This window comes from Myotis yumanensis, unplaced genomic scaffold (genome assembly GCF_028538775.1).
Source record: "Myotis yumanensis isolate MYYU_CA2020_CCGP unplaced genomic scaffold, mMyoYum1.0.hap1 SCAF_5, whole genome shotgun sequence".
Lineage (NCBI taxonomy): Eukaryota > Metazoa > Chordata > Mammalia > Chiroptera > Vespertilionidae > Myotis > Myotis yumanensis.
In genome coordinates, this window is record NW_027223756.1 from 90,286,101 (window position 1) to 90,309,808 (window position 23,708).

The 23,708-nt window shown below is 55.5% G+C and overlaps 1 protein-coding gene across 3 annotated transcripts in view; it reads left to right on the plus strand.

The window, feature by feature from the left end:
* FCHO1 (FCH and mu domain containing endocytic adaptor 1) overlaps positions 1-19,286 on the plus strand; it is a 29,608-nt gene extending 10,322 nt beyond the window's left edge. For 2 of the 3 annotated variants that reach the window (XM_070416394.1, XM_070416393.1), the window contains exons 5-29: positions 973-1,064; positions 2,292-2,366; positions 3,505-3,646; positions 5,514-5,666; positions 5,908-6,012; positions 7,909-8,007; positions 8,101-8,197; positions 9,190-9,234; positions 9,347-9,425; positions 10,171-10,195; positions 10,334-10,391; positions 10,848-11,026; positions 11,106-11,130; positions 11,716-11,767; positions 12,333-12,424; positions 12,779-13,054; positions 14,664-14,776; positions 14,883-14,970; positions 15,122-15,230; positions 15,888-16,043; positions 16,341-16,473; positions 16,905-17,104; positions 18,025-18,080; positions 18,414-18,578; positions 19,017-19,286. In XM_070416394.1, the coding sequence (XP_070272495.1) occupies positions 973-1,064; positions 2,292-2,366; positions 3,505-3,646; positions 5,514-5,666; positions 5,908-6,012; positions 7,909-8,007; positions 8,101-8,197; positions 9,190-9,234; positions 9,347-9,425; positions 10,171-10,195; positions 10,334-10,391; positions 10,848-11,026; positions 11,106-11,130; positions 11,716-11,767; positions 12,333-12,424; positions 12,779-13,054; positions 14,664-14,776; positions 14,883-14,970; positions 15,122-15,230; positions 15,888-16,043; positions 16,341-16,473; positions 16,905-17,104; positions 18,025-18,080; positions 18,414-18,578; positions 19,017-19,039 (2,637 nt within the window). In that variant the 3' untranslated portion in view covers positions 19,040-19,286. The remainder of the gene's footprint in view (positions 1-972; positions 1,065-2,291; positions 2,367-3,504; positions 3,647-5,513; positions 5,667-5,907; positions 6,013-7,908; positions 8,008-8,100; positions 8,198-9,189; positions 9,235-9,346; positions 9,426-10,170; positions 10,196-10,333; positions 10,392-10,847; positions 11,027-11,105; positions 11,131-11,715; positions 11,768-12,332; positions 12,425-12,778; positions 13,055-14,663; positions 14,777-14,882; positions 14,971-15,121; positions 15,231-15,887; positions 16,044-16,340; positions 16,474-16,904; positions 17,105-18,024; positions 18,081-18,413; positions 18,579-19,016) is intronic. The other variant, XM_070416395.1, reaches the window with a different exon arrangement.
* The last annotated feature ends 4,422 nt before the right edge of the window (positions 19,287-23,708 follow it).

A 23,708-nucleotide genomic window follows, 5' to 3' on the forward strand; every position in this document is an offset into this window, starting at 1 on the left:
GTCTTGGTGTTTATTCGTCCTCATTGAGAGGTTGGTGACTCCTGCCCTCGTCTTATGAGCGTCCACTACAGAGGGACAGCGATTGCCGGACCACACAGCACAGCCCTGGCCGTCCCCCCCATGGTGACCCCAGAACTTGGACGTAAGGGGTTTTGTTCAGCGCACCAGCAGGCACAGGGTGGGAGCTCCGTTCCCACCGGCACCCGGTAACAGAAGAATAGCTCTAGGTTTTGCTAATTCAAGGCATTAGTCAATGTTTGCTTCAATTTTGCTCATTTGTTCATTTATTTAACAAACTCCAGTGCCCGTCCTGTGTCCCATCCTTAACTGGACACTGCTAGGTGCTGAGAGGGTCAGACCCAGACCTCAGACAAGGAATTTCCATGATAAAGAGAAAGAAAACGAACTACAGTGACTTACAGGGCAGTGGTCCTATTGCTTCACAAAACTGAAATTCTGTGGGGCAATGAGGCTTTCAGAGCTGGTTTGATCCAGCAACTCGACTCAATACGCTTGTTATTGGGCCTCTCCGATTCAGCTTTTTTCCCAAAGTTCGTGGTTTCCACTCGGCTTCCAATGTTTCCCGTGCCCACAGAATTCCTCATTTACTGAAAAATGCAGACAGAAAAGCCGGGGGAGAAGAGACGGGTGGAGGCAGAGAGACTCAGAGAGAAAAGGAGAGAGAGATGGAGAGACACCCACAGAAAGGTACAAATAGAGAGAGGCAACCAGTGAATGAGAATGCATCTTCTTCAACTGTGGGACAAAAAACCCAAGCTTCTCTCTGATCAGGCCAAGTTAAGGCCCATGCACCAATGCGCGTGCGCGTGCGTGTGTGGTGTGTAAATGAACCAATCCCCAGAGCCAAGGGGATGGACTTCTGCCGGTTGGGTCCTCCGTTTAGGCCCCTGTTGCTGGACAACACTGATGTTTTTTCTGCATCCTTTTCTCAGTCTCCCTTCACCTTTGCAGGGCGAGAAGAACCATGGCTTTGAGGTTCTGTACCACAACATGAAGCAGGGACCCATCTCCACCAAGGAGCTGGCAGAATTCATCCGGGAGAGGTGAGGGTCCCACGCCCACCTGCACACGGCCGGGCCCCACAGTCCACCCAGCCTGGCCTACCTCGTGCCCCCGCCCATCTCGGCTCACCGCCACCCCAGGCCCCGCCCCATCAGGTGCAGATCCCTGTGGGCTCCAGGGACCACACTTGCTTGAAGACCCTCAAAACTAGTCTTCTCAACACTCTCAGCCCCATGATCTGTAAACAACCTTTCCCAGGTGTCTCACGCCTCCTGGAAAGACATATGACCTACCTAAAGGGGAATTTGAAAACGCAATCTTGTGCCCTAAGCATGATCAAAGAAAACACATATGATAAAATAGTCTACATTTCCGCATGTAAGTGTTCTGCTGTTAATATCCCAGAAAACATAATAAATCAGATTGCAAAGCAGCTCCCTGATCACTCAGGAGTGAGTGCCTGTTACATGCGGGCAGAGAGTTCAAAGGATTATAACCAAGTATTTCTCTTCATGGCTGCCAAGTGGGACTTGCCATACAGGACAGAGGCCACTCTGTATTTTGTGGGTCTTCCACCTCTGTGGTACTCCACGGATGCCTCTATCCTAAGATGCCCCCATGGGCAATTGGTTTTAACTGGGCTCATTGCTGCCCCAAACAAAATTAAGGTTCTATTAATCCAGATGAAAATGTGAGTGGAGCCCTGACTGGTTTGGCTCAGTGGATAGAGCGTCGGCTGGCGGACTGAAAGGTCCCAGGTTCGATTCCGGTCAAGGGCATGTACCTTGGTTGCGGGCACATCCCCAGTAGGGAGTGTGCAGGAGGCAGCTGATCGATGTTTCTAACTCTCTATCCCTCTCCCTTCCTCTCTGTAAAAAGTCAATAAAAAATATATATATTTTTAAAAAGTGAGTGGATACGAGGTAGGCATTTAGCGGTGTCTGTCCAAAGGGAAGAAGTAGATATGAGTTTGCCTGCTGCAACTAAACGAGAAAAACCATATAATGTTATATGGTTTTTCTCATTTATATTATATGTGCTCAAAAATTTTTTGACCTGTTGCTGCTACTGTTGCTACTACTGCCACTACTATTGTTGTAAAATGTATTATTTAAGGATACAAACCTCTCCCATGAATTTCCTGGTACTGTCCTCACTAAGAGCCACTACTCAGATGTTTGAGATGGGGAAACTGAGGCTCGGGGGGCCAGGGTATCTCCCATGGGTGCCCAGAACCTTCCCTAGCTTTTCCCTGTCCTCCTATCCAGGGCCACTATCGAGGAGACCTACTCGAAAGCAATGGCAAAACTTTCCAAGCTGGCCAGCAACGGGACCCCCGTGGGGTGAGTGGGCCATGGGTGGGGAAGGGGTCCCCAAGGTTGTGGGGCCCTGGGGTCATCAGGAGCCTTCCCTGGGTTGGACATCTTTTCACAGGTGTGTTGTGTAGGATAGGGAGTCATACCCCCACTTATGGGGCTAATCAAACAGAGGAAGGTATATCATTCATTCATTCATTCATTCACTATCTCATTCACTCATTTAACACATATTTACTGTGTACCTACCTTGTGCCAGGTACTGTTCGAGGCACTAGTAACCCAGTGGCCACCAAGACGGATAAAATCCTCAGTTACCTGCAGGCTATGTTCATGCCGTGTACATCTAGGATGTGTGACAAGACACATGTTAACTACAAACATGAACAGTCCTTTCCTGGGGCTAAGAGTGCTAGGAAGGCAATGAAATAAGAGCGTGAAGGTTGGGCACCTCCTCCGGGGTGGACTTCGGTTCTATGAGCTGAGACCTTAATAATGGGAAGGAGTCAGCCCTGGGAATGAGTGTCTGGGGGACAGAGACCCAGGCCGGCAGTTCGACCAGGGTAGAGGCCCTGACGCAGCCGCGCCCTATATGTTCAAGGAGGAGCAGAGAGGCTGGTGTGAGCGGGAGATGAGATGGGGGGTTGGACACGGGGCCTGACGCACCGGTGACTTTAAACAAGGATGCGATGTGGTCCCACTGACATTTGCAAAGTTCCCTGTGGCTGCTGTGGGGCAAAAGTTCTGTCAGGGGCAGAAAGGGAGGCCGAGGGAGGGAAGGCGGGGGAAGCGGGAGGGGGATTCTGCTGAGGCAGAGAGGCCCCGTGAGCTTGGTTGGGGCTGGTTGGGTCCTAGCTGCCTTTGGGTATCAGGTGGGGCCTGGAGCGAGGACTCCGGGCCTCAGGGCCTGAATTTACATCCCAGCCCTGATGGTCATTTCATGTGGGGCCTCGCACGAGTCATGGAGCCTCCTGTTCCGCAGTTTCCCCATCTGTCACAAGCTGCCTTATATGGTTGCCGTGGGGATTAAATGAGTTAATGTGTGTTGATGCTTAGCAGGGCCTGGCACACAGTAGGTGCCGGAGCCAATGCCAGTTATGCTGTCTGAGGGGACCCAGAGGTGCTGGGCCTGCTGGGCCCCGTGTGTGACTCTGCCCGTCTCCAGGACCTTTGCCCCGCTCTGGGAGGTCTTCCGTGTCTCCTCGGACAAGCTGGCGCTCTGCCACCTGGAGCTGACCCGGAAGCTGCAGGACCTCATCAAGGACGTGCTCCGCTACAGCGAGGAGCAGCTCAAGATGCACAAGAAGGTGTGTGCCTGACGGGCACTGCCCGGTGGGGTGGGCAGGGGGCGCCGGCGGCTGAAAGGAGCCCAGGCCTTCTGAGGCCTGCAAACCTCCAGCCTCCACTTGTGCCACCGAGGATGCTGGGAATTCTGAAATTTCGAACCCAGAACCCCGCAGACCAGGGAACTGTCAGACATTTCAGACTCAGAATCCTCGAGCAGAGTCTGCGCGCTGCAGCCTGGGGGCCTGATTCCAGCTGCCACCGAGTTTTGTCCAGCCCACGAGCTCAGAATGGTTATTACATTTTTATTTTTATTTTTAAAATATATTTTTATTGATTTTAGAGAGGAAGGGAGAAGGATAGAGAGATAGAATCTTCAATGATGAGAGAGAATCATTGATCGGCTGCCTCCTGCATGCCCCCTATTGGGGATCGGAATCAAACCTGGGACCCTTGAGTCCGCAGGCCGATGCTCTATCCACTGAGCCAAGCCGGCTAGGGCTGGTTATTACATTCTTAAATGGTGGTGGTGGGATCCGGAGGAGAAGAATATTTTGTGAAACGTGAAAACGACATGACACTCAGGTTTCAGTGGCTGTAAATCGAGTTTTATTGGCACACACCCATGTCCACTTGTGTACAATAGTCTGACTTTTTTTGAGTTGAGAGCCCATGACAGGCAAACCCATTTGCTGTCTGTCCCTTCACAGAAAAAGCTTGCTAACCTCTCATCTCAGCGGTTAGCACCTACAGATGCTATTATCTGACAAGTCTAGACGCTTTCAAACCTAGAATCTTGAAAGCGTCAAGCCTTAGACTCTCAGGATCCCAAAATAGTAGCGTCTGATAATTCATAGGTGCTTGGCATCTACAGAGCCCAAACCTGCATTTTCAACTCTGTTAAAAAGGGGAGTTGGTAGTAATACTCAATATTGTATACTTATAAATGGTTAATATAGTAAATCTTATATTATGTGTATTTTATCAAAATTTTTTTAAAAATTGGGCACAAGGAAGTTTCCTGTGGGCTGATGTGAAACAATCTTGGGAAAGGACCATGAAGTAGGAAAACCAGTGTGATAAACAGCACAGGCTGCTGCAATTTGTCATTAAAAAATGGGCGAAAACAAGCATATTTACTCGTCCATGTGCTGATTAATTCTGGAGACCTATGATGGTAATAATGGGGGCACCCTGGCAGAGGCCTGGGAGGCTGGGGATCAGGGTCCATTAATGGAAGGCTTTTGTTTTATTATTGATTGTTATTTTTAAAAAATATATATTTTATTTTTATTGATTTCAGAGTGGGAGAGGGAGATAGAGATAGGAACATCACTGATGAGAGAGAATCATAGATCTCTCTCTCTCTGCTGCCTCCTGGAGGCCCCACACTGGGGATTGAGCCTGTAACCCGGGCGTGTGCTCTGGCCGGGAATTGAACCCTGACCTCCTGGTTCATAGGTCAATGCTCCACCACTGAGCCACACCAGTCAGGCTATTATTGATTTTTTAGAGACAGAGTAGAAAGGAGAGAGAGAGAGAGAGAGAGAGAGAGAGAGAGAGAGAGAGAGAGAGAAAGAGAGAGAGAGAGAGAGAGAGAGAGATGTTGTCCCACTTATTTATATATTCATTAGGTCTTGTATGTGCCCTGACCTGGGATCAAACCCACAACCTTGCTGTATCAGCACGATGCTCTCACCAACTGAGCTATTCAGCCAGGGCAGGGTATGGGAGGTTTTAGGGAGCTCACCCCTTAAAACTTTTTGAATTATGTGTAAATATGACCTACTTTAAACATGACAACTTCACAGTCTGCACCTGAGGTCTGCTCAGGTCCTGCGCCCATGGGTGTCAGGTGGCACCCATGCTCCCCCTTCCCCTCCCTCGCAGCTGAAAGAGGAGGCAGGGGGCACCCTGGACGCTGTGCAGGTCCTCGCGGGCGTCAGCCAGCTCCTGCCCAAGTCCCGAGAGAACTACCTGAACCGGTGCATGGACCAGGAGCGGCTGCGAAGGGAGAGCACCAGCCAGAAGGAGATGGACAAGGTGAGCCCACGGCTGCCAGTCTCCAGCCCACACCAGCCCATGTCCGCAGGTCCGGGGAGTTGGCCGAGGCGTGAGGGCTGCCTGATGGGAGAGGGAGAACATGTCACAGAGCTATGGTTATCGAACCTGAGTGTGGTCCCCAGACCCTGGGCACCCCAAGAAGTCCACCTGCTGGGGGAGCGGTGGAGGAAAGCTCCCTGGGTGTCCTCGCCCAACCCTGTCCCCTCTCTGTGCCTCCCAGGCAGAGACCAAGACCAAGAAGGCGGCCGAGAGCTTGCGGCGCTCCGTGGAGAAGTACAACTCTGCCCGCGCTGACTTCGAGCAGAAGATGCTGGACTCCGCTCTGGTAAGAACCGGAGGTCTGTACCTTAGAGACCACACATCCCTGGCCAGGGGCCTCAGAAGCCCAGAACCTCCCACACCCTCAACTCCCAGGAGCCTCGGTCACAGGGATAAAGCCATCAAATGCCAGAGCCAGTTAGCTAGTGTTATTGTTGTTGACATTATTATTATTATTTCAAAAGTCAAATACTTTTTATTTTATTTTTTTGTTCATCCTCATCTGAGGATATTTTTCATTGATTTTTAGAGAGAGTGGAAAGGAGGGGTAGAGATAGAGAGAAACATAGATATGAAAGCTACACGTCGATTGGTTGCCTCCCGTACGTACCCTGATAAGGGCCGGGGATCGAGTCTGCAACTGAAGTAGGTACCCTTGACCAGAACCCGGGATCCTTCAGTCCAAGGGTCGATGGTCTATTCACTGAGCCAAACCAGCTAGGGCTCAAATAATTTTTGTGCCTTGGTTTTCCTACCTGTAAAATGGGAACAGTAATAATACCTGCCTCATAGAGTTGTTGTGAAGATTAAATGAGTCACTATATGTGAAGTTTTCAGACTAGTACCAGGTGCATAGAAACCATTCTATGAGGTATAATTTTTATTTATATTATTATTGACTAGAGACCTGGTACACAAAAATTCATGCACTGGGGTGGGGGGTGTCCCTCTGCCTGGCCTGTGCCCTCTCACAGTCCAGGACCCCTCAGGGGATGTCCACATGCCAGGTTAGGCCCGGCCCCGCGTCCCTGCCACCTGGGTGGTCATGATGCGACCTGTCCCTGTCTGGCTCACAAGTCATGTGCCACCTGCCTGGAGGCCGCTTTTATAACCCTCAAACAAAGCTAGGTCGACCAGATGACCGGGTTGGTCCATTGTCATCACAGGATGGAGGCAAATGGTAATCCCAGGGATAGGGCACGTGCAGCTGGCAAAGGGGAGTGAATGGCAGGCCTAAGCTGCAGTTGGACATCCTTAGCGCTGCCAAGGAGGCGGGAGAGGCTCCATCCACCACCACTGCGTTTGCAGCCATCAGCCTGGCTTGTGGCTGAGCGGAGCTCCCCCTGTGGGAGCGCACTGACCACCAGGGGGCAGCTCCTGCATTGAGCATCTGCCCCCTCCCCTTTCAGTGTGTGTCATAGCGCCCGGTCATTCTGGTCATGCTGCAGTTAGGGTCAATTTGCATGTTACCCTTTTATTATACAGAATAGGATGAGGTTTTTTGTTTTTTGTTTTTTTAACAAGATAGGGCAGGATTTAGACTCTAAGAGTCTCCTGACATTTCATGGTGGCTGAAAGGCTTGGCTTCTGGTCCAGCCTCCATTCCTCACCAGCTAAGTCACTTTTTACAAGATCCTGTATCTCTCTGGGTCTCTGTCCATCCAAATGTGTGAAAAGCAGATTGGAATCTCAGGATTAGGAATCAGATTTTTTTTTTCTTCTGATTTTGCAAGTGATGGAAAGTTACAAATGATAGAGACCTTCTTCCAACTGACAAAGATTTATAGGCTCACAGGACAGAAAAGTTGGAGGGGAGGGCTCCAGGCATGGCTGGATCCAGGTACTCGAATGGTGTTGGCAGGAAGTTGTGCCTCTCCCCTTTTCAAGTCTGTTTTTCTCTCTGGGGCTTCATTCTCAAGCAAACATGCCTGTGTGTGTGTGTGTGTCCGGCAAAGCGGCCACCAGCAGCGTCCACATGCATCCCACCAATTCATTGACTCGGGATAAGAAAATGTCCTTTCCCCATAGTTCCAGCAAAAGACCTAGGGCAGACTCTCCTTGGCTCTTCCCCAAACCAATCACTGGGCCTAGGGGGTTGAAATATTCTGACTGATCAGGCTGAGTCACAGGGCAACTCCTGGTGGCCTCCCCCTTTCTGCTTGCCCCTCCCCTGCTGCCTCAGCACTTCCAAACCATGGAAGAGACCCACCTGCGGCACATGAAGACCCTGCTGGGCTCCTACGCCCACTCGGTGGAGGACACGCATGTGCAGATCGGCCAGGTGAGTGGGGCCAGGGGTGGGGCATGAGGGTGGAGGTGCTGAACAAGAGGTCCCTGGCCTTGCCCAGTTACACACCCCACCCACTCTGCCCAGGTTCACGAGGAGTTTAAGCAAAATATAGAGAACATCAGCGTGGAAATGCTGCTGAGAAAGTTCGCAGAAAGCAAGGGCACGGGCCAGGAGAAGCCTGGTGAGTCGGGGCACCTGGGGGTCAGGCTGCGTGGAAGGACAGGGTTCACGAGGCAGGAGACTTCCCTGGGTCTCAGTTTCCTCATCAGTAAAATGGGCTGATGACAAGTCTAATTCTACAGCCCACAGAGGAAGAGGATTTGATGCCTGATCTTATGTGTAAATCTAATACAACCAGATACCCGAGGGGCCACGAATGCCAGACTCTGTTGTTCAAACTTTACCCCCAAGGGCCAAGGGAGGCCTTACGAGCTGTTGAGCAAAAAAACCAATTGGAAACCGCCCAGGTGCAGGGCCGGGAGATGTGGAGAGCAAGCGTTTGGGGTCAGACCTGGGTGTGACTCTTTTCCTCACTGCTTTTTGCTGTGAGAACTCGGATGTGGGTCTTGACTTCTCTAAGCCTCAGTTTCTTCATCTGTAAAGTGAGGATGATACTGATCCCCAACTGATGGCATGTGAATGTTCAGTAATTCGATGCAGGTAATAGGCGAAGTATAAGCCTGGCACGCAGTAGGAATTCAATAGATGCTGGTACACAGTCTGTCCCCAAGTCTCGTCTAGCACGAAGGCCTGTCCTTTCTCCCTCCTAGCTACACAGCTCAGCCCACCCCTCCTTGCGTAGGCCCTTACTCCAGCCCTTCCCTGGCCCCAGATCAATCATGCCCTGCTCCTGCCCACACACCCTCCCTGGCTCCCCATCTCCCTGAGGAGAGTCCCAGCTCCTCTTCCTGGCACTTGCAGCCCAGCCCATTGCATAGACTTGTGGCCTGTCCCTGACCCACCCAAGGTCCATCCAGAAAAGCTGGACGTAGAAATGACTCAGGCATCACCCCTCCCCCCAGTCCATCCCAAGGTGGGAGCAGAACCCTTGGCCCATCCCCTCAGGACCAGCTCCGGGACGGGTGCGTGTGTGTGTGTGGCCAGGGGTGTACTGCTACCCTCCTCGGGCCCAGGCGCCCTCTCTGCTGAGTGTTCCAATCCCTTCTGTCTCAGGGCCGCTGGACTTTGAGGCGTACAGCACAGCCGCCCTGCAGGAAGGCAAGTACGTCTGGACCTGGATGCCCAGGCTGGACTGTAGGGGAAAGGGAGGCAGAGCTGAATGGGGAGGGGGCACCCCCAGGGCTCAGCTGCACCCATCACCCATCCTCAGCAATGAAGCGTCTGCGGGGAGCCAAGGCCTTTCGCCTCCCAGGACTGAGCCGGCGGGAGCGGGAGCCACCTGCAGCTGTGTGAGGAAGCACCCCGCCCCCCATGCCCCCCCCCACCCCGCAACCCCCACCCCCGCCCCCGCCCTGGCCTGGGATACCTCCTCCTGCCAGGCTGTCCCAGAAGTCCCCTGTTTAGGGTAGTCCAGGAGCATTCTCACTCCAGGCTAGGCACCGAGTACCTCTGACCCAGGCTAGCTCAGGGTTACCTGCCTGACCGAGTCCAGACATCTTCCTCCTGCCAAGGCTAGACCAGGGCTGCCTGCCCCGACTCACCCAGAATCACCCTGCCCAGGGTGGTCCAGGATTCCTCCCTTGATCAAGGTTAGTCCTGCTATTTCCTCACTTAACCTGTCCCAGCCTTTCTTACTCAGCCAAGATGAGCCCGGAATCTCCCTGCCCAAACTAGTACCCACTCCTTCTGTGCCCCAGTTCCCTGACTGGCCCAGGTTGACCCTGCCCAGGCTGGCCCGGATCCTTTCCTTTCCAAGACTAGCCCCTACGTTCCATGTTTTCAGGCAAGCCCTTCAGACTAGCTCCAGGGTTCCTCCCCTTCCAGCTGTTTGAGAACACCCCTTGCTTTGCCAACCCCAGATGCACTGTCCCTCACCCCAGGCCAGCCCCGGGGTTCCCCCACCTGCAGGGCCAGCTCCGGACATTATCACAATCCAGGCCCACCCCCTCAGTTGCCATTTCCAGTGTTGGGGGCCAAGGACGGGGCAGGTGGAGCGGGAGGGCTGATACCAACCTCTCTTTTTTTTATCTGCAGAGATTCTCTGGAGCCTGATCCACCCGTGAGTGCCCTCAGGGTTGTTTTTAGGTCTGGGAAGCAGCGGGGGGGGGGGGGGGGGGGGAGGGGGGGGCGGGAGGTGGGGACAGGGTGAAAATCGAGGTTTGGTAGGGGAGAGCCTGACTCACCGCTTGTCCTCCAGGCCTGTGCAGAAGTGGATGAAGAAGGTTTCACTGTCCGGCCTGATGTGACCCAGAACAATATCCTCGTGGCGCCCTCTGGGGGCGGTTGTTGGCATAGCAATGAGAAAGCGCTGCCCGCAGTGATTTCGCTGCCATTAGCAACCTTCTCTGCGTACACCCTGTGGGGAGCCTCCAGTGAGGACCAAGCAAAGACCCCTGCCCTGTGGGAGAGAGGAGGGGCTGGGTCACAAGAGAGGGGGATCCAAGAGGGCTTCCTGAAAGAGGGGGTACCCGTGTTGGGGCTTAACAGTTGAATAGGCTAGGCCGTTCACTACCTAGGGCAGGACATACTTGTGCAAGGGCTTGGATCGGGGTAAGTGGGGAGGTAAAACGGTGTCAGGGCCAAGGTGGCAGGTGAGAGAGAATGCTGCAGGGCCTCAAAGAGCTTGAACGGGAAGGGATATGGTCAGTTTGAGGGCTGCCTGGAGGGAGGCCCTGCATTGGCATCTGCTTGGCCCCTTGACCCAGGCGCACGCACAGCTGAGCCCTCCCGCTTCTCATCCAGCGACTCAGACTTTGACGACGAAGAGCCCCGCAAGTTCTATGTGCACATCAAGCCCGCCCCGGCCCGGGCCCCGGCCTGCAGCCCCGAGGCGGCTGCCGCACAGCTCAGGGCCACGGCCGGCAGCCTCATCCTCCCTCCAGGCCCAGGGGTGAGGCTGGGAGAGGTGTTCCGGTGGGGCCCGGGGGCTGGCTAGAGGCACCCCGCCTGACACCACCCTTTGTCCACAGGGCACCATGAAACGCCACTCCTCGCGTGAGTACCTGTTCAGGACTCCCTTTTTTAAATATGTTTTTAATTGATTTTTTAGAGAGAGGGGGAGAGAGAGAGAGAAACATCAACGATGACAGAGCATCGTTGATTGGCTGCCTCCTGCATGCCCCCCACTGGGGATGGAGCCCGTAAGCCGGGCATGTGCTCTGACAGGGAATCAAACCAGTGACCTCTGAGCCACACACTGGCCGGTATTCAGGGGTCTTTGGTTTGGGGGGTTGGGGGGGCGGGAGGAGAACATGGAGGGAGGACTAGGCCTAACGAGTTGGGTGGGTTTGAATCCCAGCCCTGCCATGTGACTTGGGCAGGCTGCTCACCCACTCTGCCACGCAGTCTCCTCTTCTGAGAAATAAGGTCATGATGAGAATTAGCTGAGACCCAAGAGGGGTTTCTGGGAAAGAAGCCAAAACCTGGAGACAGCGCGGCTCAGGTCCAAAGCCCTCTCTGCCTGATCTGGCCTCTCCTGCCAGCCGGCTAGGCAGCCCCGAGCCTTGGCCTCCTGGTCTGTGGAGTCGGGAGCAGGCTGGGTGACAGGACGGCTCAGAGGGAGAGGCCCTTCTCTTGTAGGGGATGCTGCTGGGAAGCCACAGAGGCCTCGGTCTGCCCCGAGGGCCAGCAGGTGAGTTCCACGGGGTGGGACATCGGGTCCGCACAGTGGGCAGGTGGGCCATCCCCACCCACCTCCCCGGCTCCCTCCCTGTGTCTCTGTGTCCCCTCCTCTCATCCAGGCAGGGAGTTGAGGCTGTGCTGTATTTTGAGAGACCACTTTCTAGCAGTGATTCATTTGGTAAACATTTATTGAGTGCCTACTGTGTACTCATGCCATTCTGGGTTCTGAGGATATAGGAGCAAGATAGGTTCTCCTTCTCAGAGTTACGTCCTAGCGGCTCAGGTTTTATGAGTAACAAATAAGTTCGCGCATATTCACTACGTCCACGTGTTCTGACGAAACCGAAGCAGGTGATGTGATGGAAGAGAGAAGTGGCGACTTCAGTCGGGCTGGTAGTGGGGGGCCTCTGGGCTTGTGGGGAGGACGACTTTGCGCTGAGCCCTGAGGAGAAGCAGGAGTGGCCACGGGAGACCTGGGAGGATGGAGGCCAAACTCAGCAGCATGTGCAAAGGCCCTGAGGTGAGAGGAGGCACGGAGACAACAGAACAGCCCCTCTTGTCCGTTTGGTCCCCAGCTGCACAGAGAAGCTTCAATCAGATGAGCTGGCCTCCAAGACCCTCTTTGGGCCACCCCTAGAGTCAGCCTTTGACCACGAAGACTTTACAGGTAATGGGGCTTCCGGGAGCGTGGGTGTGGCCGGCGGGTGGACGGATGGAGCCATTGCAAGCATAGGTGGCTCTGTGGGCAGGAGGGCAGACGCTGGGGTCCTTTGTGGGCCAAGGGGAAGATCAGTGGGGCCAGGTCAGTGTGAGGGTGGGCGGGGCCACAGCATGCGTAGGAAGAGCCAGAGAGAAGGTGGAGCCGCTTGGTAGTGGGGTGGCAGTAGGTGGGTGGGTGAGGTGTCAGTGGAGAGAGAAGGAACCAGCGGGAGTGGCCTGGGGTGGGCTGTGAGCACTGGCTTTGCATGGCCCGGACCCCCGCATGGGCAGGGTCTGGAGCTAGTCGCCCGTCTCCCCCCAGGTTCCAGCAGCCTCGGCTTCACCTCCAGCCCCTCGCCTTTCTCCTCCTCATCGCCGGAGAACGTGGAAGACTCCGGCCTGGACTCACCATCCCACGCAGCACCTGGCCCCTTCCCAGATTCCTGGGCCCTCCGCCCTGGCACCCCGCAGAGCCCACCTACCTGTAGGCCGCAGCCACCCGAGTCGAGGGGAACGCGGTCCCTGTTGTCATCAGACTCGCCACTGCCCCTTGCGGCATCCCCAGGCCCCTGGGGGCGGGAGGCTGTGGCTGGAGGCGGTAAGTCCCGAGGCCAGGAACTGTTATGGGAGCTGTGGGGAGGATGGGGCATCTACCATGATCAGTGCCGGGGGCTGGGGACAGAGCTGAGACGAGGCTGGCGGAAACCTCACCCTCGCAAGGGCAACAAGGAGATGGGTAATTAACAAGGCAGGAGGTGGCAGGTGCCCGGTGAGGACACCCAAGGGCAGGGGCCTCTCTGAGGAGGGACATCTGAGCTGTGACATGATGGAGGTGAGGTGAAGCCATATGGGTGTGGGGGCAGGGGTTCCCAGTAGAGGGTTAGAGCCTATGCAGAGGCAATGGGGTGGGAGTGGGCTAGGCTCCCTGAGGAACAGCGGGGAGGCTGGTGTGGCCAGAACAGAGTGATGGCAGGGAGGGGGGAGGAAGGGAAGACGTTGTCAGCAAAGAGATGGGCCAGGCACCGGGAGGCACCTGGGGCCGGAGAGGAACGAAGAGGGACCAAGGCTGAGCTGAGGCAGGGCTAGAGCAGGGAGGAGGCGAGCAGGCAGGAGTGGGTGCCTGGAGGTCACTCGAGGAGAGTGGAGTCCCCTTTGCATTTATTTTTTTTTAAATATATTTTATTGATTTTTTACAGAGAGGAAGGGAGAGAGATAGAGAGTTAGAAACATCGATGAGGGAGAAACATCGATCAGCTGCCTCCTGCACACTCCCCACTGGGGATGTGACAGCAACTAAGGTACATGCCCTTGACCAGAATCGAACCTGGGACCCTTGAGTCCGCAGGCCGATGCTCTATCCACTGAGCCAAACCGGTTAGGGCCCCCTTTGCATTTAGAGAAACGGCTGTGACCACGTGAGGTCCCCAGCAGTGGTAAGGGGGTGCCAGGCAGAGGCCATGGTTAGAGAAAGACCCTGAATGGAGCTGCTTCAAGGGAGGGCCCTCGGGAGGGAGTGAGTGTAGAGAGTGTAGACGAGCTGAGTAGTCAGAGCTTCACTGCAGAACAGGGATTCTCAGCCAGCCAGTGTGCGGCCCGGGGCACACTCAGCCACGTGACCACCGATGTGGGATTGTCACCCCGGGGGATGGGTACAACCAAGGCCAGGGGTGCGGTTCCCCCTGCAGCACAGAGGACGGTAGCACCTCAGGAAACAGAGGGAGAGGAACACGGCCTGGGCGGGTGGGAGGGGAGGTGCGTGGGCAAGCCGTTCAGCTGGAGCAGAGCAGGGGCTGCTGGGAGGCAGGAGAGCGAGGGGACCCTGGGTGGGACACCACGACTAGGAGGGTGAGACTCAGACGTGGGCCAGGGAGGAGGCCTCTGCTACCCTCTCAGAAAGGGTGACAATCATGGAATTGCTGAAAGTCAGGGAAAAGCCCTTTTCCAACCCCCCTCCCCCCCACCTTAGTGTAGTGTGCCTGCCTCCTGAGCATCCAGGGCCCTGAGGCAGGGAGCCCCCCTCTTATGAGGCCACAATCTGGTGTCAGGGCAGTCCTATCCAGCACCTTCTCTGAAGCCCCAGGACCTCAGACCATCCAGGGTCTCCCCACAATCAGTCTGACTCCCAGGTTTGACTGAGTCCTCCCCTGGGGAGGCCCGAGAGGCCCAGGCAGCCTCTCAGCCGCGGCTTCCTCACACTCGCTCCCCAGACCCGACGCCCGGACCTGCTGACCTTCCGGCCACGGAGGGCCTGGCAGCCCCACCCCGGAGGCCCCGCTCCCGGAAGGTGTCCTGCCCCGTCGTGAGCAGCAACGGGGATCTGGTAGGCTGAGGGGGCGTGGCCGGTGCTGGGCTGGGGCGCCTCGGGGTCAGCAGCAGGACACTGCTCCTGGTGTGGCCACAGCCCGGCCTGTCTCCTTCCCTTCCAGTCTCATTCTCTGAGCTCCTCCCCGCTGGGCTCCTCCGTCCCTGGCACCGCCCCCGAGCGCTCCAGCGTCTCCTCCCAGACAGGACACGGTACCTGTACCTGTGGGCTTCACCTTCTCTGGCCGGGGTGGGTGGGGGCTGTGATACCTTAGACACCCTGTTGGCAGAGGGCAGGTTCTGGAGCCTGAAACCTGTCCTCACACTCTCTGTCTGCCCTCCATTCCCCCCACCACCACCACAGGAATCTCCCGGGGCCCAAGCCCTGTGGTCCTGGGCTCCCAGGATGCCCTGCCCGTGGCCACCGTCTTCACCGAGTATGTCCACGCCTACTTCCGTGGCCACAGCCCTAGGTATGCAGTGCGGGGGAGAGTGTGGACGGTGAGGGGCAAACGGGGCTCCCCGGGCTGTGTGTCTGGGTTCTAGCAGGGACAGCCTCCAGGTGGGTTTTGTGGCCGGCTTTCCCACGGAAGGGCCTTAACCATTGGGCTGAGCCACCAGGCCCCTCTCCTGAAAGGCAGTGGGAGCGACTGAGGGCGTGGGAACAGGGCTGGCGTCATTGCTGCCACTGTGTAGAGGGCCTCAACCTGAAGGCAGGAACTCCAGAGGCCAGGCCCGTGGAGGAGGTGGGTAAAGGGTGAATTGAGGGGCCAGGGGTCGTCTGGGGGTGGTGCCCAGAAGAAAAGAACTTCACGTCAAACCAAAGAGAGGAAGAGAGCATTAGACCCCAAGCCCAACATGAAGACAATTACAAAGCTGAATTTTTGCTGTGAGCTTCCTGGCGGCCTAGGGGAAAAGAGAACCAGGGCAAGAGCTGTTCTGCCTCCTCAGCCCAGTGTGGCTTCTTCCTGGAGCCTGGATTGCTATGCAGGCGGGGACACAACGGGAGGAGGTTGGGTATAGCCAGGGCTTGCTGCTTCTGCAGACCCAGGGAGCCCCCAGGAAAGAGGGGAGGATGAGATGCCGGCAGAGCCCTGAGCCAAAGCCCAGTCCCCTCCCCTCTCACCCAGCTGCCTGGCTCGAGTAACTGGGGAACTCACCATGACCTTCCCAGCCGGCATTGTGCGTGTGTTCAGCGGGACCCCACCCCCACCGGTCCTCAGCTTCCGTCTTGTACACACCACCCCCATCGAGCACTTCCAGCCCAATGCCGATCTGCTCTTCAGGTAACCTTGGGAGGAGGGAGGCGGGAGCAGGGGGTCCCAGAGGCTAGTGGGGGCCAGGAGCTCCCCAGCCGTAAATTCCTCCTCTGCCTCCCAGGATTTGCCGTGTGTCGCTGGGCAAGGCCCTCCCTCTCTCTGGACCTCACTTTCCTTTGCTTCCTTCCCCTGCAAATGCTCTTTGTGGGGGCCAAGGTGGCCTGGGAAATCAGCATCTTTAGGAAGCCCTTGGGGTGGGTGGGGTGCTGGGGACCCTGAGAGGCTTCCTCCGAGGGTGGGGGTGATTATTCCGGGTCTCTGCAGCGACCCCTCCCAGAGCGACCCCGAGACCAAAGACTTCTGGCTCAACATGACAGCCCTGACCGAGGCCCTGCAGCGCCAGGCAGAGCAGAATCCAGCCGCCTCCTACTACAATGTGGTGCTGCTGCGGTACCAGGTGCACTAGGTGGATGGGGTGGGCGGAGGGGTAGGGAGGGCATGGGGGATACGGAGGGGATGGGGGATACGGAGGGAACGGGCAGGGCAGAGGGAGCAGGGAAGGGATGGTGGGAGTATAGGGAGGGCAGAGGGTAAATGGTGGCCAGATAGGCATTGTAGGGAGCCAGGCCTCCACAGTGCAGATGCTATCATTATGCAAATTAGAAGTGCCCCTCCCAGGCCCCTGCTGCGGTGCCTGTCCGCAGACTGTATTAGAATGAGGCCCTCTCCTGCCCTCTGCTGGACGTGTGGTGTAATGCAGACTCCTGTCTACAAAGCCTCCGGGAAAGGGTCTTTCTTGGGGCCGTGTGTGCCATACAGACTCCAGCTGGCTGTAGTGCGCCGTGTGGTAGGACAGGATGGCCCAAGCTCCGTCCTCTCTCTTTCCAGTTCTCCCGCCCGGGTCCCCAGTCTGTGCCGCTGCAGCTGAGCGCCCACTGGCAGTGTGAGGCGACCCTCACGCAGGTCTCGGTGGAGTACAGCTACCGGCCCGGTGCCACGGCTGTGCCCACGCCACTCACCAATGTCCAGATCCTGCTGCCTGTGGGGGAGCCTGTGACCAATGTCCGCCTGCAGCCGGCTGCCACCTGGTGAGGGCATGTGGACGGCCAAGAGGGGCTCAGCGGTGCCCCTGAACCCCCCAACCCTCCCCTTGATGAAGCAACTAGAGCAGTGGTTCTCAACCTTGGCTGCACATGAGAATCACCTGGGAATCTTTCTAAAATCCTGATTTCTGGGCCTCATCCTCCGGAAATTCTGTTTCTTTGTTACTCATGTTGTGGCCCCACCCCATAACTAAAGGGTCCACCCTGCACCTGACTGGTGGGTGTGAGCTCGACCCGCTCACAGCTGAGGGTGCTGTGATCAAACAGGGATACTCTCTGACACAGAGCTTCCTCCGTGCCAGGGGTGTCCATGGGCTCAGCACGCGCTGATTGGCTTACAGCTCGTAGCAATCCCTCCGGGTGTAGACTGCCATTGTCCCTATGTATGGGTGGGGAAACTGAGGCAAAGGGAGGCTAAATGGCTTATCTAAGATCACAGCAGGATCTGAATCCAGCTCCAGTGTTGCCTTGGTTTTGTATAAAGGATAGAACCTGTCACGGAGAAGCCAGGCTTACAGGACCAAATGCATCCTCTAAAGATGCTGCAAGGCTGTGGGCCCTCGGGACCAGCTGCTCCACATCCCACCCCTGCTTCACCGACGGGAAACTGAAGCAAGGGAGGGCCTGGCTTGCTCCGGTCATATGCAGTGGGGCCTTGACTTACGAGTGTCCCGACTAACGAGTTTTTTGAGATACCAGCTGTCTCTCCGCCGATTTTTTGCATTGAGTTGATAGAGTAATTTGAGTTAACCAGCTCCTTAACGAGCTCCTTAACGAGCTCGGTCTCAGAACGAATTAAACTCGTAAGTCAAGGCCCCACTGTAGCTGAGAGGAAACTGAGCTGGGACCCTGGGTTCTAAGTGTTCTCTCTGGGGTTGACCTGACCAAGCTTCTCTTGATGCCAGGAACCTGGAGGAGAAGCGGTTCCTATGGAAGCTTCCAGATGTCTCCGAGGCAGGGGGTGAGTTGTGGCTGTACATCAGGACTCAGGGGTCTCAGGTGGGAGAATCGGGGATGTGCTTGGGGTAGGGGAGTGTGGCCAGGCTTGGAAGGGCTTTGACAGAGCTGAAGGAGAGGCATCCTGGGAGTGGGCACAGCAGGTGCAAAGGCACTGGGGCAGGGCCGCTTTACAAACCACACACAGTCTTGTGGAGCCAAAGAAAACAGGTGCAGGGGCACAAGAGGAGGTCAGAGGGTCAGAGAGGCCACAAATCAAAGCAGGGCCAGGGAAGAGTCTGGGTCACTGTGGGCCTGGGGCCAGGAATGGGACACAGCTGACCTCAGGCCTCCCCAGGCTCTGGCCGCCTGTCTGCCAGCTGGGAGCCATGCTCAGGGCCCAGCACGCCCAGCCCCGTGGCCGCTCAGTTCACCAGTGAAGGGGCCACTCTGTCCGGCGTGGACGTGGAGCTGGTGGGCAGTGGCTACCGCATGTCGCTGGTAAAGAGAAGGTTCGCCACAGGTACGTACTGACTCTACCACCCCCACCTTCCTGGGAGCCAGGCCTCTGCTGTGGCCAAGCCCCACCCCCTGCTTCTGCCAGGATGCAGGGGTGAGGGAGGCATTTGAGGTATTTGGGAAGGATAGGTGGGTGTCCGGTCTGGAAACCCAGTGTGGGGTGGTCACAGACAGGGAGGGGTGGCCAGGGTCCCAGGGGAAGGGGTCAGGAAAGAAGATGAATGTGTCTGGGCCATCCCCTGGAGAGTGGGTGTCCTTGCAAGGATCCAAGGCTCACAGCCAGAAACACCACTGCACCAGCACCCTCACCCTGTTCTCCTGCCCCCACGGGGGGCTGCTGGGGTCCATGGGGCAGTGAGTTAAGGGGTATTTTGAGAAGGATTGGGGGATCCGAGGGTAGGGACAAGCGACCCTCCTCCCATTCACGGCCCCACCCCCACAGGGATGTACCTGGTGAGCTGCTGAGCCCGGGAGGCTGACCAGCCCACTGGCCCCAGCTCTGCAGAGTCCTGGTGCTTGGTGACTGCTCCCTGCCTGCCTGCCGGATCCTGGGGTCCCAACCTGGCCTCCTCCGAGGCCCTGACTCTGTGGAGAGGAGCCCCACGCCCAGCCTGGCTGAGCCTGAGATTCACTCCCGCTCATACCAGCTCCCACACAGGTCCTTGGACTTTTAATGTTCTTTGAATAAACACTTTATTTTCTAATAAAATAATTTTCCTGCTCCTGGAAGTTTCCTTTCCATCGCCAGAGAGGAGAGGAAGAGAAGACGGATGCGTGGGGGAGATCTAACCTCCCTAATGTTCCCCGTCCCCGTCCTCACCTTTGGGGACCCCTGGACCTGCTGGGGTTGGACCCCAGCACCACCCATCCGCTTACTCCCACTCAGGGCAGAAAAAGCCAAACATGGACACCCCAGCCCCATGGACACCTCCAGTTCCATGGACTCAGAGCTGGGCTGGTGGAAGGAATGAGGACTAGAGGAACACAGACTAGAGTGGGAGTGTCAGGAAGACTTCCTAAGGAGTGGATATTCTAAATGGGGCTTTGAGGTATGAGTAGGAGTTTGCAAGATGGGGATGGACACCCCAGGCAGAGAGATACAGAGTTGTGAGTTCCGTGAGAAAGCAATTAGTCCATCTACGAATATCAATTGAGTACCTATTGTGTGTCAGGCAGTAAGGACCCAACAGTGAGCAGGAGAAAGCTCTTGGGAGCCATGCAGCTGTGAGCCGAGGTTTAGAGCGTGCGAGTGACCTGACCTCCCTGGGCCTCAGTTTCCTCATCTGGTGGCTGAGGGGAGGGCGCACACTTTGACAAGACCCTGGTGCAGAGGAAGCACCCCAGCAGTGCCAGCAGCTTTTCTTTGATGGGAGCGAGGGAGGGGGTGGGCCTCAGTGCAGGTGGGCAAGAAGCAGCCTGATCGGGGCCAGGACAGGCATGGTAACCAGCACACTTTGGTGGGGAGCAGATCTGAGCTCCGTGGAAAGTCCTGGGTCCTGATGGACATGTGAGGACCCGGCGTACCTGACCTTGAGGCTGTGCAGATCCCAGGGACCAAGCCAGGCCAGGTGGAGCCCAGGAAGCAGGAAGTGGGGTTATCTCCTCCTGCGAGAGGGGTCGCTGTTCATCATCACCTCCTGGTGGGTCACAAGTGAGGTTAGGTATCTTCTGAAGCATGAGGCAGCCCTATGTTTGGCTCAGTGGTTAGAGCGTCGGCCTGCAGTCTTTGCACACACACATGTGCACACACGTGTGTGTACAAAGACTTGGGACGGAGGGGAAACACCCATAGGATCAGATGTTTGACTCTGGCTCCTTGATGGGGCTCAGGCCTCGCAAGGGGGCGAGGATCCCTCAACCGGCTCCAAAGTCCTGTTCTAGGGTCACAGGTCCCGTTCCGGTCAAGGGCACATACCTTGGTTGCAGGCTCTATTGGGGGCCCGGTTGGGGCGCGTGAGGGAGGCAGCCAGTCGGTGTGAGACATCAGTGTTTCTCTCTCTGTGTCTCTCCCCCTCCTTTCCATTCTCTCTCTCTAAAAAAAAAAAAAAAAAAAATCAATGGAAGACATGTCCTCTGGCGAGGATTAACAACAACAAAAAGAAATTTAGCCCGGCCTGCATAGCTCAGTGGTTGAGCCTCGACCTATGAACCAGGACTCATGAACGGTTCGATTCCCGATCAGGGTACATGCCCAGGCTGCGGACTCAATCCCCCGTGTGGGGTGTGCAGGAGGCAGCTGATCAATGATTCTCTCATCATTGATGTTTCTATCTCTCTCCCTTCCTCTCTGAAATCAATAAAAATTAAATAATAAATAAATAAAACAGAAGGCATTTCCCACGTGTGGCCTTTCCACTGCCTGGCGATCCAGAACTGGTGTGACATGTGCCAGGAAGGAGGGTGGGACGCCTGTTTAACTTGCCAACCCAGGGCGGGCAGGTTGGCATTGTTTGATACCCGGGTTTCCCATGCCTGGGAAGCCCAAAACCTCACGGGGGGGGGGGGGGGGGGGGGGGGCACAGAGTGTCTGGGTCACTCGCCAGAGGCCACCCCGGTTGGTGAGTGGCCTGGTTGGGGATTTATTTTTTAATTAAGGTGAAATTCACATAATAAAATTAATCATTTACAGTGAACAATTCCGTAGCATTTAGCACATTCACAATGTTGCACAACCACCACCTTGATAAAGACTGACTGGAAATTTTTTTTTTTTTTTTTATTGATTTCAGAGAGGAAGCGAGAGATAATAAACTTTATGGTTAACTTCCTTTCCCTGATGTAAGGACTCCTCCGTCTCGGCGCACAGGCTGGACTGTGCACCTGGCTTGCCATACCTGTGTGCACTTTGCAAGCCTTTCTTTTTTCCAAATAAACCCTTTGGTGACAAAACAACTGTTAGGTTAGGTGGCTCAGGAGGTGGCGCAAGAAATAGAGTCCAGTGAATCAGAAAAGAAAGGAAAGGAAAGTTTATTCTGCGTCCCCGGGAGACCCACGTACCCCCAAAGACAGGGCACGTGGATTCACACCAACATGGAGGGGGGCGCTTTTTTTATACTGCGGTTGGGTGGGGGGCGGGGACATGAGCTGAGGTATTCAGTTGAGGAGGCTTCAGCTGCAGGGGGGTCAGCAAGGTATTCAGGGAGAAGGAGCCATCTGTGTCTGGCACGTTGACCTGTGAGAAATCCCAGGTCTGTGAGAAATTCCAGAGGAAGTCCATTGTCTCATCCCATGTCTGTATGTATCTGATCCTGCGCTCTCTCCGACCTAACAACAACTAGTCGATATTATTTTTTCAGTTGACAGCCTCTAGGTCCAGAACGTTCCATCACCCTCCAAGAAGACCCCAAGCCCATGAGCAGTCCCTTCCTACTCCCCCTCCCCCTCCCCGCCAGCTCCCCTCCCCCTGGCAACCACAAACCGGGCTTCCTATCTCTATGGATTTGCCCGTTCTGGGCATTTCATATAAATGGAGTCATACACGTGGCCTTCTGTGTCTGGCTTCACTCACTCAGCATGTTTTGAGGTTCGCCCACAAAAACCTGTGTCCGTGCTCCAGTCCTCCTCATGACTGAGTAATGGCCCACTGTGTGTGTGTGAGCTACGTTTTGTTCATCCTTCACCAGCTGATGGACATTGGGGTTGTTGTTGAAAAATCGGAGGCCGAAAACCAGGACTACAGGCTTTATTAGAGGAGAAGCACCTGCCGGGCTGTCTGGCAAGGGGAGGACAGCAGCAGGTGCAGGGTGGGCACGCCTTTTGAGGGGCGGAATGGGAAGGGGTGGGGGCTTAGTGTACTCGGCGCACACTGATTGGTGGCTTACTGCATTGCCCATATAGGACAAGGGCTTAGCCTTAGGGTATTTGGCAGGTGTGGATTGGTGGTCCAATGTACAGTCCATATAAGGTACCTGGTTAGTCACTCAGGTATTTCCAGTCATACTCCGCCCACCAGTTGGGGGAAGGGAGGATCTATCAGTTTTCACCTTTCGGTGCTCGTGTCTGGTGCTGCTATGAACATGCATGTGCAAGGGTTGGTGTGAACACCTGTGTGGGGTGGTTATCTAGGACTGTAATTGCTGAGTCATATGATAACAATATCACTATGATAACAATAGTCCAGATTTGAACCGGGGCCCTTCAGTGCCAGAATCTGCCCCGGGATCTCTGGAGCCACTCTCGATGGGGGTGAAACGGAATTTTGGGCCTGGAACCCAGATTCTTTGGCCACTGGAGTCGAAGAATGAATCCCCGGACAGAGGGTAGTTTAGCAAAAGTGGAGATTTATTGAAGAACAAGTACAGACTCCCACGTTGCAGGGAGAAAGGGTCCCACCCACTTCCTGTTTCCAGGGTTTATAAAGGCTGCAGTTCCTGTGTCCTGATATCCCCTCTGATTGGTCAATATTCCCTTCCCAATTGGTTACTATAGTAACTCCTGGGGCCCTCCTCCCTCGTTGTCCTCCTATTCCCTCTGGGCTTTCTTCCTCCTTTATTTTGTAAATGTAGACTTATTTTTGGCTACTTCCAGTTCCCTTGTCTTAAGGAAATGGAGCTGCGCCTGGCTTCCTTGTGTGATGGAAATGTAACTTCTCCCAGTCCAGCCGTGGGCAAACTATGGCCCGAGGGCCGGATCCAGCCTGTTTGAAATGAATAAAACTAAAAAAAAAAAAAAAGACCGTACCCTTTTATGTAATGATGTTTTCTTTGAATTTATATTAATTCACACAAACACTCCATCCATGCTTTTGTTCCGGCCCTCCGGTCCAGTTTAAGAACCCATTGTGGCCCTCGAGTCAAAAAGTTTGCCCACCCCTGTCCCAGTCTGTAGCCCTGTGTTTTTCCATGGACCCCAATTCTAAAAATCCCCGAAGCCTGCCTATATTCCCCTAAAATTCCTGTTTCAGGGGAGGGGAGTGGGAGGGGGGGGGGGTCTCCTTTCCTCAATCCCTGACTGTTAGATCAGAAAGAGCCCAGGATCGGATGCGTGCAGACGGGTGACGAGATAATGGACTCCCCCTGACATTTCTAACAGATCAGCATGCTAGACACAGATACTGGCTTCTCCACGACCCCCACACAGATACTGACTCCTTCCTGAATACCTTGCTGACCCCCTGCAGCGGAAACTTCCTCAG